General features: G+C 46.3%; 1 protein-coding gene across 1 annotated transcript in view; it reads left to right on the top strand.

Annotated features, from left to right (window-relative positions):
- The window catches only part of PLEKHG4B (pleckstrin homology and RhoGEF domain containing G4B), a gene marked incomplete at its 5' end in the record, with an annotated part of 70,155 nt that overhangs the window by 15,824 nt on the left and 38,391 nt on the right, over positions 1-15,940 (top strand). Inside the window, 2 exon segments of the mRNA XM_046671222.1 lie at positions 4,808-5,005; positions 11,993-13,181. Coding sequence (XP_046527178.1) covers positions 4,808-5,005; positions 11,993-13,181 — 1,387 coding nt within the window.

Below are 15,940 nucleotides of genomic sequence, written 5' to 3'. Positions count from 1 at the left end.
TCAGTCATCAGGGTGACTGCAGGGAAGGCGTCCCCAGGGGGGCTTTGCCAATGCCTTTGATGTTCCTGCACTTTCTGTCCCCACTGGGATGTGAGGGACTGAGCTGGGTCAGCCACTAGCTCACATCTGAGCAGGGAGGGTGGGGAGAGGGTCTCAGAGCCCAGTCTGTGCACCACCTGCTCAGGGACCTGGCTGTCCAGCAGTCTGTCATCTCAGAGTGCCATTCCCTGGGAGATGGGGTAGCTCCCTCAGTAAACCACTGCAGACCCTCTCGGTGGGTAGAGGGATCCTGATATCTAGGCCCACCCTGCCGGCAGGCACTCCAGTGGCCCCATGGCTCCGTCCTGGGCTTGCATCTGCACTCATGCTTAAGGATGTTGCACTTGAATTAAAATGTGAGTGTTGACGAGCAGCCTCAGCCATGTTCCTGCAGCCTGTGGGCCTGGATGGAGCACTGCTGCTGCTTCCTCGCCCGTTCATCAGCTGGCCTTCTCCTTTGTCAGTCCAGTCCTTTTGCTTTCACGTTTGGTGTGTTACCTGCCCCCTGGGAGGAAGAAGCAGGTCATTTCCATTTCTGGTGCATGTTTGAGAACCAAGCAGTCAGGTGTCTTTTCTGACCCTCCACGGCGGGTGCACCAGTGCATCTGTGGCCCCTAGCCTCTGTCTTCTAATCTTAGGCACTTCGAGGTCTGGATAGTTACAGGGAGGGTCCATGCGCTGAGACTGGCTGTCTCCCGTGGGCCTGGTGCCAGGAGGAACATGCTTAGTCACAGGGGAATGAAGATGAGGAGAAACAAGGATCTTGACTTTAAAAATCACCCCCATTTCAGGGCCGGCCCGGGGGCACAGTGGTTAAGTTCATATATTCCATTTCTTGGCAGCCCAGGGTTCACCAGTTCGGATCCCGGGTGCGGACATGGCACCGCTTGGCAAAAAGCCATGCTGTGGTAGGCATCCCATGTATAAAAGTAGAGGAAGATGGGCATGGATGTTAGCTCAGGGCCAGTCTTCCTCAGCAAAAAGAGGAGGATTGGCAATAGTTAGCTCAGGGCTAATCTTCCTCAAAAAAAAGAAATCACCCCATTTCAATAAAATTTTACCTGAAGTTAGTTAGGAAAATAAATCCTTTGTTGAAGAGTGAAGTTTTAAAATGTTTTCCCAGATATATAAATTTTGTTGTTAAAGGCAGTCCTGCGGTTGCCCAAATGACAACACATTGAATTCACAGTTCAGCAAAATGGTGATTAAATGCTTTTACACCAGAACTGGATCAGCCATTCCACTAACCAATGTTTAACACATAATCACATTCTAAGACACATAAGATTTATGATCAAGTACAAGGCAAAGGTCCTTCGTCTGAAGTCAGCCCATCTCTGTGTGTGTGCGTTTGGTTGAAATGGGAATCCTGAGTTATATAAGGAGAAGAAATAAGTCCTTTACTGCCAGCAAGGTCGTCAACATCTGTCATTGTGTCCTCTTGTCCCTCTTATTTGGGATGTCTTGTTGGTATGCCAGGTTTTGGTGAACGGGTGAGTTATATTGTACAGAGAGCAGGCCAGGCTAAAGTGCTCACACAACGTTCTCTCTGACCCTGTGTCCACTCCCTCTCTTCCCCTGCACCCAAAGACCTAGAAACTATTTCAAGAGTTTGCCCACACATGTTTCTCTTGGCTCACTGCTTATGTATGCATGCACACATACTTTCAGAAGCCCTTGCACACACACTGGCCCTCAACACACCCAGCCCTCGAGCACAAACCTGCCCCTCGCACACACCAGGCCTTCACACACATACCCAGCCCTTACACACACACTGTCCTTCACACAGACAGCTGGCCCTTACACAGTGGCCACACACACAGACACCTGGCCCTCATATGCACACTGGCCCTTAGAGACTCACTGGCCCTCATGTACACACCCAACCCTTGTACAAACCTGTTCAGCCCAGCAAACATCAGGGAAGGAAATGCTAAACAGAGTAAATGTTCCAGACGATTGAACTTTACTCTTTAAGACACCAAAACAGTGTTCTTTTTTAAGTGTTTCTTATGGAAATATTTCTAAAATGTACTGTACACTTTCCTGTTTTCTTAAGCTGAATTGAATGTATTCAAGGTAATTTGATTTTGCTGGAATGTAATGGTTTCTGCTCTCAGGCTTCCTCGCATCTGCTTCTCCCTCATGATTTGTGTGTCCTGGACACGCTCAGTCAGTAGAGTTGAGTCGGCCTGTGCAGAGCACGCGCTGCAGCGCTCCAGCCTGAATGGCCCTCAGGCCACGGGTTTGTTGATATCTGTTCTGAGGTGCAGACTCTCAACGTCCACCTCCAGTCGTGTAACCTGGCTCATTCATCAGAGCCCCTCCCCAAGAGCAGGAACAAGCACCACCCACAGATGATTGGGGAGCTCCCCTGGCAGCAGCTCTGGGGACGGCCTCATGTCTCTGTCTCTCCCTTGTCATGAAGTGCCCAGAGCGCAGGTGACAGCCAGGAAGGGCCTGCATGGGGGCCCCGCATGTGGTCACGCAGGGGTGCGTTGGCATCTGAGAGGCTGTAGCAGTTGTTTCACTTGGCTTACCCAAGGCTTCCTCAACTTACCTGACCTGGGAAGTGGCCTCCCGGCCGGCAGACAGCTTCTCTTGGGCAGCTCTTGCCTAGACCAGGCTCTGAGTGGAGAGGGCTGCACAGGGAGTGGGAGTTGGTGGAAAGGTGCCCCCCAAGCTGAGTGTGGGGGCCAGATCCAGTCATGATGGAATCGAAGGGCAGAGAAGGGACCAGGGAGGCCGTGGCTGCCCTGTGAGTGACCAGAGCTGTCTCTAGGACCTCAGTGAGCATCAGCCCCTCTCCTCCTCATGTTGGGCAGTTTTCAGAAGATGAACCAGTGAAACAGAGGCCAGGAGACTCGACGGGAGCTTGCTGACCACAGCTGGACAAGGGAAGTCCTGCCTTGTGGGTCTGCAGGAGGAATGGGCCTGGATTTGGGCATCGGAGCAGCTGGAGGCCATCTCTCCCTGGGAAATCCAAAATAGGTCGTGAAAGACGTGTCCCCTAGGATTGCATTCCACTTCCTTCCTGCCAGGCTCACAGTTAAGCATTTGCTTCAAATCTCTATAAGGATGTCACAGCGTGTCTGGCCCCTGGAGGGTGAGTCATGCCCCTGGCTCAAGACTAGCTCCATTCATTCTCATGTACTGGATGTTTGCTTCTGACTCGGGTGTGGTTTGAGTTTTTGGAAATCAGACCACATTGGCATTTTCTGGACAAAATCATTATTTAGATAATTCCCATCAAGAAGTGAGTGACCCTGCCTGGCAGGAAAGAGCCAGGTATGTGGAGGGAGGAGAGCAGACAGACATAGGAGGCCCCTCTGGGGCATGGGAGCTCCGGAAGGTGTCTGACCTGCTGCCTCACCATACGACACGGAGATGGGAGCCAAGCTGGCTCAGGTCTTCCTCGAGTCACTGGTTTCCAGACACTGAAGTGACACTGCAGCACACACCTCCCCAGCACTGCGCAGCCTGGCCCTCAGACAGGACACATGGCCTCTCTCCAGGTCCTTATGCACTTCAGGCCCAGAGGATTGGCTTTTGTATTTCAATTTCCTTAGGAAACTATCTGTATGATTAGCTGTTCAGAGTCGTCTCAGATGTAACCATTGTCCATTTAAAAATCCATGTCCCAATTTTTACCTCTTTGGCTTTTAACTGTTATTTGTAGCCTTGTGTTTCTTTTCCAAACAAATGAACCTTATAGTATTTGCCCAGGATATGTTACATCTAAAAATAGCATTAAACATTTTTTAAACTAAAAGCATTCCATCTTTTCATAAAAGTATATTGCACCATGGGGCTGGCCCTGTGGCCGAGTGGTTAAGTTCGCGCGCTCCACTGCAGGAGGCCCAGTGCTTCGTTGGTTCGAATCCTGGGCGCGGACATGGCACTGCTCATTAAACCACGCTGAGGCAGCATCCCACATGCCACAACTAGAAGGACCTACAACGAAGAATATACAACTATGTACTGGGGGGCTTTGGGGAGAAAAAGGAAAAAAAATAAATAAAATCTTTAAAAAAAAAAAAAAAGTATATTGCACCAAAAATGTAAAAGGGAAATCAGGTATCAATGATACTATTTGAAGAATAACTGAATTGGCACAATTCTGTGATTTTGATGAAGGATGCCCTATTAGTTTCTATTTAAATTTTTAAAAAATAATCCATACAATTAAAATGTATTTGCTGTGGATGATCTCCTTTTCCAAGTGTAAAATGGCGCATGGACCAGCTCTGTCCTCCCGCAGGGCCCCCCATTCCCTGGACAGAACTGGGAGCGCCAGGGTGAGGGTCAGGGAAGGGGAAGGCCTCCTGAGAAACTCCCCACGCTCCATGGAAGACCCTAAAATGCAGCATTTAAGGTGCACGTTTCAGAATTTGATGAATGGAACTTATGCCAAATCTAAACTCAGTTGTCCCTCATGTGATATAAGTGACAACCCTCACTTACCAGGTGTTATTTAGGGTTCCCTCGTAGGCACAGGTGTCAGGTCTACCTAATGCAGGAACGAGCTCTTCCTCAGTCTGCTTCTCTGTGTGATGACGCAAAGGACCAGCAGATCATCCCCAACAGGAACTCCTCGCTATGCTGAGGATTTGCCTGCACCTTCCCTATTTTACTAAGATGACTCACATACCTGGACATAAGACAGGGGGCTTCAAAGTGGACCCTTGAGTGCCAGCCAGTGAAAGTGTCCTGTGTGCCTGATGAATTGACATCTTAAATTTCCAGATCTTCTCTTCCATTTCAGGATCTGGAATCCCATGACACTTATATCCAGAACACACTCTCTGCCCTCTACCCACCTTTTGAGGCCACAGCAGCCACAGTACTCTGGCAGCTGTTCAGCATGGCTGAGAGGCTCCACGGAGGGGACGGGCTGCGCTGCCTCACTGATTTCCTCATCCCCGCCGAGAGGGCCCTGCAGCACCTGCAGCAGGAAGCTTGTGTGAGTACCTCCTTTCAGGAGATAGAACCTGTGTAGGGACCTCACTCAGAGCCTGTGTGAGATACTGCCCTCAGGGGACAGAGCCCATGTGAGACCCTCCCCTCAGGGGACACAGCCTGTGTGAGGACTTCTCCTCAAGGCACACCTTTCTGTTCTTTCCTGGAAGGAGAGACAGGGAAAATATTACCTGGTACCTTGAACTGAGTAAGTATAATTTTAGATTTGACAAATACGCCAGTGAAATAGGCAAAGGAGTGCATGCCTCTGAATTTGAAATTAAACTAGTAATTAAAACAAATATAAAACCAGTGAGCATTGGGTAATTTTTTTTGAAAGAAAGCTGTGAGGCTATGATAAAATAAAAATAAATTATAACCTCTGCCATTATTTTATAGAGTTTAGACACATAATGGATATATCTTGCCACTTCTCTCCATTTTATTGGTCCATATAGGCACTGGCTCAGCTCCTTCCCTCTGGCTTCTGGCTCCTGCTTTCCCTCATCCCAAATGATTGCTGAAATAAGGCCTTGTGTCCCAGAAATGGGGCTTCTCGGGACTGCCAGGGAGTGTAGAAGTTGTTCTGTCTGCAGACATCCACCTGGTTCCCTCCACTGAGTTTGAATGAAGGAATTAGGTCACCCTCCTGAGTAATCATCTCAAAGCCAACTTACCGGATCAGTTCCTGTACATACAAATAAACCCTGCTTAATGAATTTCTTGTGTTTAGTTTTGGGATATTTTTATTATACGTTATTTTTGAAGCAAAGTTAAAACTAATTATAGTCAAGTTGTGGGTATATTGCAGTGAGCCACTGGAAAGATTCATGGCTAATTCTTAAGAAGGAGCACCTTACTAATCAGCACCTTCTATCACTCCACTGATATTGAATTAGGGCTTAAAAAAAACTACCACTGGGCTACTTTGAATTATTAAATTCTTTGAAGGTCTTTTAGCTAGAATGATCGTGGTAGAAATGACCGAAGATGTCCCAGATTTTATTCTTTGTATGAAGTAGTCTACCCAGAGGACATTTTCCTTTGTGATTATGTGCCTTTTGTACATTTAAAGAACGCTGATTGACATAGGGAAGAAGCAAAGAAAGGTCCTCATCAGGAGAGAGAAACAGCAGCACAGGGAACCAATCTGCTCTAAGTCGGATCTCAAAATACCCATTTCCTTTCAAAGTGTTTCTTGGAAAGCTATTCTGATCTAATATTTTGCCTTCTTTCTTCTGTTAAGTTTCTTTTTCCTTCCATTTTAACCATGAGTCATCCCCCTTCCCACTACAAAATTGCTTATCTTCTGAGAAAGCCAAATGAATAATATTACTCTTTAATATGGATACATATTTATGAGTATTTAATTTGATAAGCACAAAGTGAAATTTAGGGACAGTCTTGCTATTTGCATATTTATATTTCTTTTTACTTTTTAATAAAATAAAACTTGATCATGTATGACATAGGAGAAAATGAACTTATCTTGAGAGCTATGAATATAAACATATTTTAGTTAATATAAATTTAATGAAGTTTTTATTCATTTAATCACTATTGTAGAAGTATATGGTTTGGAGATCATTATTAATCATATTAATTTTAAGATAAATTGTCATGTTAAGTTAAAATTTCAACCACCACCGTTCTCCCATCGCTCCATAGATACAAGAAGAGCTTAAAATCACTCATTGGCTTATTTGTAACTTTGTTTCATCACAGTTTGTGTCTGAAAATGTCTGGAGAAGTTTAAAGAAAGTAATCACCAAAGATATAAAAATAAAATGTTTCTACAAAGCAGGGAAAGCAGGGGGAAGGGGATAAAATAAAGAGAGTGAAATCAAATGGAATCAGAAAGAGGGGAGTAAAGGAAACACAGACACGAAAAAGAAAAAGCACGACATATAGAATAACAGTTACTAACAATGGTAGACCAGCCAAATTCTAACCAAAGGATAACTGGTGTAGCAATGTTCGTAACATACTAAATACAGTAAAGAACAAAATGCATTGTTAGAGCTAAAGAGGATCATTCAATAAGAAAACCAGTAATAACCAGGAACACATAACAATCTGTAGCACCTAACAACAACAGAGCCTGAAAATGTTTAAAACATAGAGTAATTCATAACTAGAGTGGGAGATTTTACCTCTCTCCAAAGCAAACAGGATAAGCAGACCACTTCTTACTTAGGATATACGTCTGAACACGTGATATCTCTCCTCCACTAAAGGACGTGCATAGAGTCCTTTTAGAATACAACAATTTTAGAATACACATCTTTCTCAAGCACACATGGCGCACTGTCCAAAATTTGATAAAATTCTGGTCAAATTTTACAATTAGAGGATATACATTTATCTCAAAAATGTATACAATCAGAGAATGTTACAGAACATACATTCTTCTTAAGTGTATGTGTATGTGCACAGAGTTTATTGACGCCCCACCTTCCAAGGAAACTGGGCCTGGGCCCCACACAAAGGGATGTGTCTGGGCTCGGGGCCAAAATTGGCCACTTTGGCCTTGACTCTAAGGCACAAGTTACAAAAAAATATGTCCTGCATCATGTTCCTTGTCTGGGCTGGCCACCCCAATGGGCACATGAAAGGACTTTAGAAACATCCCATCTGTGGGAACAAAAAAGATAAAAACACCACATCCGTGGGAACAAGAAGAAATAACTCAAAGTATCCAAATGTCTGAAACCCTGAGTCAGAACCCAGAGAAAGCTTAGGATAAAAGGGAGTCACAGGCATAGAATAATTGGAAGTCTTGCTGAGGAAAGGACGCTTTGCCTCAAACCCGGACAATCGGCACTCCCACCCGCCATACAAACTATTGGGACTTCCCCAGCTGACGGTGGTGTGGATGTTGTAAGTACTGATTTGTTGTTCCCCTTTATCCCTGCTCCTTGTTCTGTTTCCCTTTATCAATAAACTTTGATTGCTTAAACAACCAAGTAGCCTTGGCAGTACTTGTCATTCCTTGCCCATTGCAGCTGTGGGCAACAGTACATTTATCAAAATTGACAAAAATTGACCATTAGCCATAAAGTGTAAACAAATACCAAAGAATTGATATCTAAAGACTGCAATGCAATAAAACTAGAAATCAATTTTAAAAAACCTTGTATTTTGAAAATTGCAAATGTACATCTAAATAGAGAAGGGGTCATGCAGAGAACCATAAAGGAAATTGGCAAAACATTTAGAGCTGATGAACGGGTGAGTCCTATTTCCAGTTAGGATGGAGAAGGGTATAAAAGACCTCTACATTTGCCAAAACAACAAGAAATTCCTAGATAAACCAAAACAATTACACTTTCCTTTAAAGCCATCCAAGAGCTGTGGATACAGAAAGATCTAAAGAACTAAACTATGATGAAACAATGCCTTCCTGAGTGAGCAAAGAACAGAAGACACTTTCATACCTGGGGCCAGTCACTGACGTTGTGGAGAGGATGGATGGAGGAGTAAGCTGCCAGAGAAGGACCATCTATGCTCAGATAAGGAGAAATTGAATTCAAGAAACTTCAGGGCTGACATATCAGATTAGAATGTGAAGGAGCCTTGAATGTGAAGATAATCTTCTCTACTAATCCTAAGCAATTCTCTTATGGGGAATTCTGCTGAGTAAGTGGAGACTGGGAGGTGGAGACAGAAAGCAAAAGATCTCAAAATCTTATAGTCACACAGTTTCAAAGTATCATGAGCTCCAACTCTCATGGTCTCGTGGTCTCACAGTCATAAAACTTTAGTCTCATAGTTTCAACATCTCTCAGTTTCAAAGTCCGGCAGTGATTGGTACCAGGCTCCCCTGGATGGAGAGTTGTGAACTCACCATCAAAGCATTTAAAACCAGAGGTAAACTGAAATTAACCAAAACTGAACCAAACCCCACCCAATTCAAATTTTATAAGATATCTCAAGTGGCCAAGATAGTCAGGGGCTGAGCTGGAAAGTGGTGAGATATCTCCCTGGACTCTTGGAGCTTGAATTCTAAGGCTCTGATAGAGCTTAAGTCACAACTCACCCCAACCAGCTCTATTTCTAAATGCACTAAACTGATAAACAACTCATCCTAGCTGCCTAACAGAGGAAAGAGCATTTCCTCCTTAAAAGAAAAAAAAAGAATTATCCACTTGAGACAAAACTCTGGCATGAAATTTAAAAATTGTGAGATGTGCAAAGGGACTAGATTATCAACCATAAACATGAGAAAAATTTGTCCATAGAAACAGACTCATAGACTACCCAGGTTTGGAGTTATCAGGCAAAGACTTTAAAAACTATGATAAACATATGGATGAAGTAGACGAAGAGATAGAGAATGTCAGAAAAGATTTGAAAACTATAAAAAAAGAACAAAATGCAAATCTTTGGGATTAATGTAGTTTGGACACAACAAAAGAAAGGATACATGAATTTGAAGACATGCCAAAAGAAATCAAGAAAACGGAAGCACAGAGAGAAAAGAGAGTAGGGGGAAAATAAGCAAAGCCTCCAAACCTGTGGGAGTGTTGAGCAGTTAAACATATGCCTAATTGGATTTCCAGAAGGGGAGGAGTGAGAAAATAGGGCAGAAGACATATTTGAAGAAATACTATTGGAAAATTTTCTAATTTGTTAAAAACAGCAACCCATAGACCCAGGAAGCTCATCAAACTCAGAACAGAATAAATGAAAACAAAATAACAGACACATTGTAATTAAAATGCTGAAAACCAGTCGTAAAGAGAAAATCTTAAAAGCTAACAGAGAAAAAAGGCACTTTACACACAGAGGCAGCAGTAAGAATGACGGGTGACCCTTCTTCAGAAGCATTGGACTTCAGGAGATGATGGAAAAACATCTCTAAAATATTTTAAAAACTCAAATGAAAATTCTATATCCAGCAAAAATATCTTTCAAACATAAAGATGAAATAATGGCATTTTCAGGTAAGCACAAGAATAGGCTAGCAGAGGTGCGACACAAGAAATGCTAAAAGGAGGTCTTTGGGCTGAGGGAGATGGCACCAGGTAGACACTCAGACCTGCAGTTAGGGGTGAAGAGCATGAGGAAGGCTGAGTGTGGAGTCAGCATGACGTATGAAATATTGCAGTAACTGGTGTGATGCATCTCTTTTGATTGAAAGCCTGCTAATGATCTTGAGAAATTCAGGTTCCTGGACACTTTGTGAGAGCCCGTTATAAAGAAAGACCCTGCGCTTATTGTTAGCAGCTGAACTGTGGCTTTTAAACAGTGAGGCCCACTGACCTCTTCTCAAATTAAAAACTTTGGTTCTGACACTTCTTCCTTAAAACACTGTAAACAACCTGAGCGCACCATTTGGAGAAGATGTTGAGACCAGAGAAAGAATTACTCTTTGCAACCTGGAGTTTTCTCAGAACTGGAACTATTTGGAACATGACTAGAAGATTTATAGCATCTGGCTAATTTGGCAGCAACCCCAGGGGAGCCAAAAGATTTACAATCAAAGCCATGGTGAGTTTGCCCAAGGAGAATCTCAGAACTGTGAACTGCGTTGGGGCTGGGAAGAATGATGTTCTTCTCTCTGTTTGTTTCCTTTTCAAACCCTCGATGTGCAGTTTGCACATAATTCGGTGGTTCGTGTGGTGTGTGTTATTACGACATCAAAGCCAAAGCCCCCACAAGTACAACCTGAAGAAGCTTCTCATTTCAGTTGATACAGAAAAAACATTTTGACAAAATTCAACACCCTTTCATGATAAAACCACTTAAACTAAGAGCAGAAGGAAACTACCTCAACAGAATAAAGGCCATATGTGAAAAGCCCACAGCTAACTTCATACTCAATGGTGAAAGACTGAAAAGTTTCCTCACTTTCTCCGCTGCTGTGCAACGTTGTCCTGGAAGTTCTTGCCAGACAAATTAGGCAAGAAAAAAAGAAATTAAAGTCATCCAATTCACAAAGGAAGAAGTAAAACTATCTCTGTTCACAGATGACATGATCCTGTATGTAAAAAGCCATAAATATTTCACAAAAAATTGTTGGAACAGGGCCGGCCCTGTGGCCAAGTGGTTAAGTTTGCACACTCCACTTCAGCGGCCCAGGGTTTCACCAGTTCAGATCCTGGGTGCAGACCTAGCACCACTCATCAGGCCGTGCTGAGACGGCATCCCACATAGCAGAGCCAGAAGGACCTACAACCAGAACATACAACTATATACTGGGGGGCTTTGGGGAGGACGGGGAAAAGAAGAAGATTGGCAACAGATGTTAGCTCAGGGCCAATAGCTGCAGCTATTGACATGTCTGCATTCCCCAAACTGCCTGGAACTCATGCTTTCTAAAGGCAGTGCCCGTGTTTGACTTGTGTGCCACCCATCCCGAAGTCTAAGCCTTTTCTAGAGTGAGTTCTTTTCAAAGAAGCACTTCAGAACTCACCCCATAGTCTACAGCTTGGTTGTAAAACCTTGTTGACTTCTTCAAGTAAGTAGAAAGGACCCTGTTGCATTAGCTTGAGCTTGCAGCCCATGTTGCTGGTGTCCTGCTTGGGTACCAGCATCCCATCACTGTACCCCCCACCCTGCGATTCCAGAAGCAGTGCTTTCCTTGGGGGGCTGCCCATGGGCACCGGGGAAAGCCATAAATGCTGTAGGGCTTCGACCAAGGGCCGGTAGGGACAAGAGTGTGAAAGCCCAGCCCCTTGCCCAGGTGCGGCCAGCTCCTAGAGCCCCATGGGCCCTGCTGCAGCTGCCTGTGGTCAGACTGTGCCTGGGGTTCCCCCTTCCTGCCCTGGTGCCCTCCTCTCCCTAGCCTCCCACGAAGAGCTGTAAAAGTGGGTTTTAATGGACTTCACTTAACCAGAAAGAAACCCCTATTTTCGGTCCTAGTGATGGTTCGCTTTTCTGAGGTGCAGGGGGCCCAGTCTCTCACCCTCCCCGCAGTGTGGAGACAGGTTCCTGGCTCTGACAGGTCCATACGCTGCTGGTCTCCCTCCCACCTCTCTTGTCCCAGGCCAGGTACACAGGCTGTATCTTCTTCCACGAGGGCTGGCTGCTGTGCATCCACGAGAAGGTGGCGGTGCAGTTGGCATCCCTGCATGGAGTCAGGCTCAGGCCTGGGGACTTCTACCTGCAGGTCACATCGGTGAGGAAGCAGTCAGCCAGACTGGTCTTAAAATGCCTCTCTCGGCTCGGACAAGGCTCAGAAGAAGTCTCTGTCCCTGAGGCCATGTACAGCTGCGTCTTCACAGGAGAGTTCCTGGAATGGGTGAATGAGGAGCGGAACAGTGTCCCCTTGCAACACTGCTTGCTGACCTCAGGCTCAGCGGTCTACCGCACCCCGTGGAGCAACGTCACAGACCCCATCTTTGTACCCGTGACCAGAACTGTCCAGCCCAGCTGCTCCAGCTGTCCCGGGCCCCAGCAGCTACCGCCCAGTAGTGCCTGGGAGGACCTGGCCCCAGCACCAGCCACAGCCAGCCCTTGTCTGCGAGGGAGCACCCCTTCCAGCGACACCCCAACCCTACCCTGCTGCAGCGGGCATCCTGGCAGTGACCAGCCCAGCCATCCTCCTTACCTGAAGAGAGCTGAGTGGGAAAGACCCAGGGCCGTGTCTGGGAGCTCTGACAGAGGCCTTGTAGGTGTCGGCCTCTTAGAGTGGAGCCTGGGGAAGCCCCTTGGGAGCCCCAAAGGACCAGGAGGGTGGCTGGACACCCTGGACAAGAAGGACAGCCCCCAGGCCGTCACCTTCCATGGGGACGCAGGCAGTCCAAGCTCCAGGAGGCAGCCACCCAGGGACCAGGCCAGCATGGAAGCCAGACGCTGGTTCAGGAAGTCCTACATGGAGGCCCTGCGGAACCCCATGCCCCTGGGCTCCAGCTCCGAGGAGTCCCTTGGGGATGAGGCCTGTAGCTCCCAGACCAAGGGGTCTGGGGCAGAGGCCAGTCCAACCCAGAAAGAAAGGGGGAGTCCGAGTCAAGAGAACAGTCCAGGAGCCACGGGGAGGACCCTTCCCAGGAGGTCTCGGTCCTGGGACAGGTCCCTTAGAAGCTCCCAAAGCGACGACCACCGGGCTTCTCACCACTCAGTGAGTGCCAGGCCCTGGGGTCTCTTAGGAGGACAAGCTGCAGGGACCAGAAAGGCAGGCTCCAGCGGCCCCTCATGTGCCACAGCGGAGAGTCCCAGCTGCAACAAAGAGGAAGGTAAATGTCCCCTCCCCTCCCCTCCCCACACCCTCCCCTCCATCTTCACCCTCCCTTTCCCTCCTCCCTTCTCCCACCCTACTGCCCTGTCACATTTGTCACATGTCATCTGGTCAGTTGATTCAGTAGAAGCCTGTCTTCATATGTTTATTGACTGTTGAAAATAATGCTCACATGTGTTCATTTCCTGTGGCTGCCACAACAAAGTACCACAGAAATGGTGGCTTAGAACAATGTAAATTTATTCTCTAACAGCTCTGAGGACAGACATCAGACATCAGGGTGCCCCAGGCTCTAGAGGAGGGTTGTTCCTACCTCTTCCAGCCACCGGGGGCTCCAAGCATCCTTGGACTTGTGGCCACAACCATGCTCTTCTCCCTGTGTCTGTGCCTCAGACCTCCTCTCCTTTCTCTTGTGAAGGTACCTATTGCTGGATCAGGGTCCACCCTTAGCTCCATTTATTCACACCTGCAAAGACCCTTTCCACATAAGGCCACATTCGCAGCACCTGGGCATGGACATATCCTTTTGGAGCGTCAACTTTAAAATTATATAGCCAGTTATTTTACCAGCAAAGTGAGTTTATTCTGGAATATCAAAAGAATTGCAATTTGGGACATGCGCACTGTGGTGAACCACAGGAAAGTCCAAAAAATAGAGAAGGAACTGCTTTTACAGAGAAAAAAGGGGATTGGGAGGGGCTGTTCTAGAAGAAAGCCAGTTGGAGGAGAGTAAGAGTTAAGGTTGGTGATAGCTTCTCATTGGCTGAACTGTGGCACTTTCCATTGGGCTGGGATTGTTGCTAGGCAACAAGGAAATCTTCCTCCCTCCTGCTAGCAGTAAAGCGGAGGAAACTTCCTGTTGGAGATGGAGGTACCTCTCTTCCTGTTAAGGGTCATGGATGAGCAGTATAGTGTGAGACTTGCTCTACAGGCCTTCCCAGCTCCAACTCTAGTTGAGGTTTCCTTTATTGCTTTGCACAGGGGTAACCATTCAGCCCACCGCATTGCATTAATACTCCTTTCACACAGGTAAATCAGGTGTAATGTTCATTTTTAAGTAGAACTGGGTCAGTGATTTTATGTTCCTTAGTTACACACACGCCTGGAAGACCCTTGGTACACTACGGAACTGTCCCATGGCACTCCCTAGTATGGGGACTGTCTCTTTTCCATATAGCTCTAGAGGGAAAATGTGATATTTAAAGGAATCTTTGCAGGGCATAAAGAAAAATGACAACATATTAAGTCAAATATTTCAACTATTTCTCTTTTTTTGTTGAATGAAAATATGTTCTGTGAAGAACAAGAACAGTGACTGTGGAAAGAAGCAAAAAATGTGAAAGTGCCATGGGCCTTGGAGCAGGGTTAGCCCCAGCAGCTCAACCTGATAAAGTAAGGGATCACAAGCTCTCCTCTCTGTGGTCTCCTCACCTGCAAGACGGCAACACCCGGCCTGCCCACCTGGCCCAGCAAGCGGGCTCCAAGGGGGACCGCATCCCAGGCTTCTTGGAGACCCAGAGAGTTGCTCACAGCCCTGGGTGGGCCTGCCCACAGCACATTGTGAAGGACTCTCAACCAAAATTAGGTTGTCTGGTCCTACTTCAAATTCTGACAGAATTCACATGGCATGGAACACACACTTACTTACTACAAAGAGTTTTATAATAAAATTATTTACTTAGGGCTAACACATTTTAAGGACATCTTCACTGCAGTTCAACTAAAATTAAAAGAAAGCAATAACTCCCTGGCCATTGTTTCCAGGTCCTAAACTTTCCTTTATGTCCATCTCCTTTCCTGTTTGTATTGGGCAGAAAACACACACAATTCACGTATACACACTGGATGACACAGTGAAAACTCTTGTCTGCAGCTAATCCATGGCTAGGAGACAGAGTGTGTCTTAACCTCAAGTGTCAACATAAAATACAATCAAGTAAATTTCTCTCTGTGGAGAAATGCTGGCTGCACAAATGCTGTCCATGGACATTCAGGCATAGTGTCCCTAGACAGTGTTGCAGCACAGGGTCGACAACCGGACAAGATGTGACAATCGGAAAGGCAGCAGGTTTAGTTCAAACAAACCAGCACTGCCAACTGGAAGCCGGGCTCAAACCTTGGCTGCCTGTGTGTAGACTAGAGCATCTAGGAAGACCCAGGTCTCGTCATCAGAGATGCTGTGTTCTCAGGTAATCGTTTCTCTTGGGCCCCAATGGGCTTTGCCTTCTCAGTATCTGGAAATTATGTGTGAGACGACACTGAGAGCTGTCGGGGAGTTCTCCTCACCTGAAGCTGGGAGCACATCTTCCCTTCTTCTCCACCTGGTCTTCCTCTTCACTGACCATGCAGGGCCTGCCTGTACGGTGTCTAACATCACAAGAGGAAGGAAGACACTGTGAATAAGTGGTGGGCAGTGGTACCAAAGGTCTGGGCAGAGGAGCAAGAACAATTGATTACCCAACCAGTGACCAGTGGATCATTGATACAGGCCCTTGCCTTCAGTCGCTGCTGCCTGGCAACACACACTTGTCCCTGGAGTCAGCAGTTTCTGGGGTGGTCCTAGACCCTATGTGTTCATTAATGCAGGAAAATGCCTCAGCTGGAACCCTTTGAAGACACCTAAGTTGGAAAAGAAACATTTAGCACACTGACTTTTCTACAGTGACAGGTGCAGTTTGCTTCTTCTGTCCCAGCTTGCTCCTCCTCTGTTCTGGCTTTTCCTCCTCTGTTCTGGCTTTTCCTCCTCTGTTCTGGCTT

The sequence above is a fragment of the Equus quagga genome, chromosome 9 (assembly GCF_021613505.1).
Source record: "Equus quagga isolate Etosha38 chromosome 9, UCLA_HA_Equagga_1.0, whole genome shotgun sequence".
NCBI classification, from domain to species: Eukaryota; Metazoa; Chordata; class Mammalia; order Perissodactyla; family Equidae; genus Equus; species Equus quagga.
This window is presented reverse-complemented; position numbering and strand designations above follow the sequence as displayed.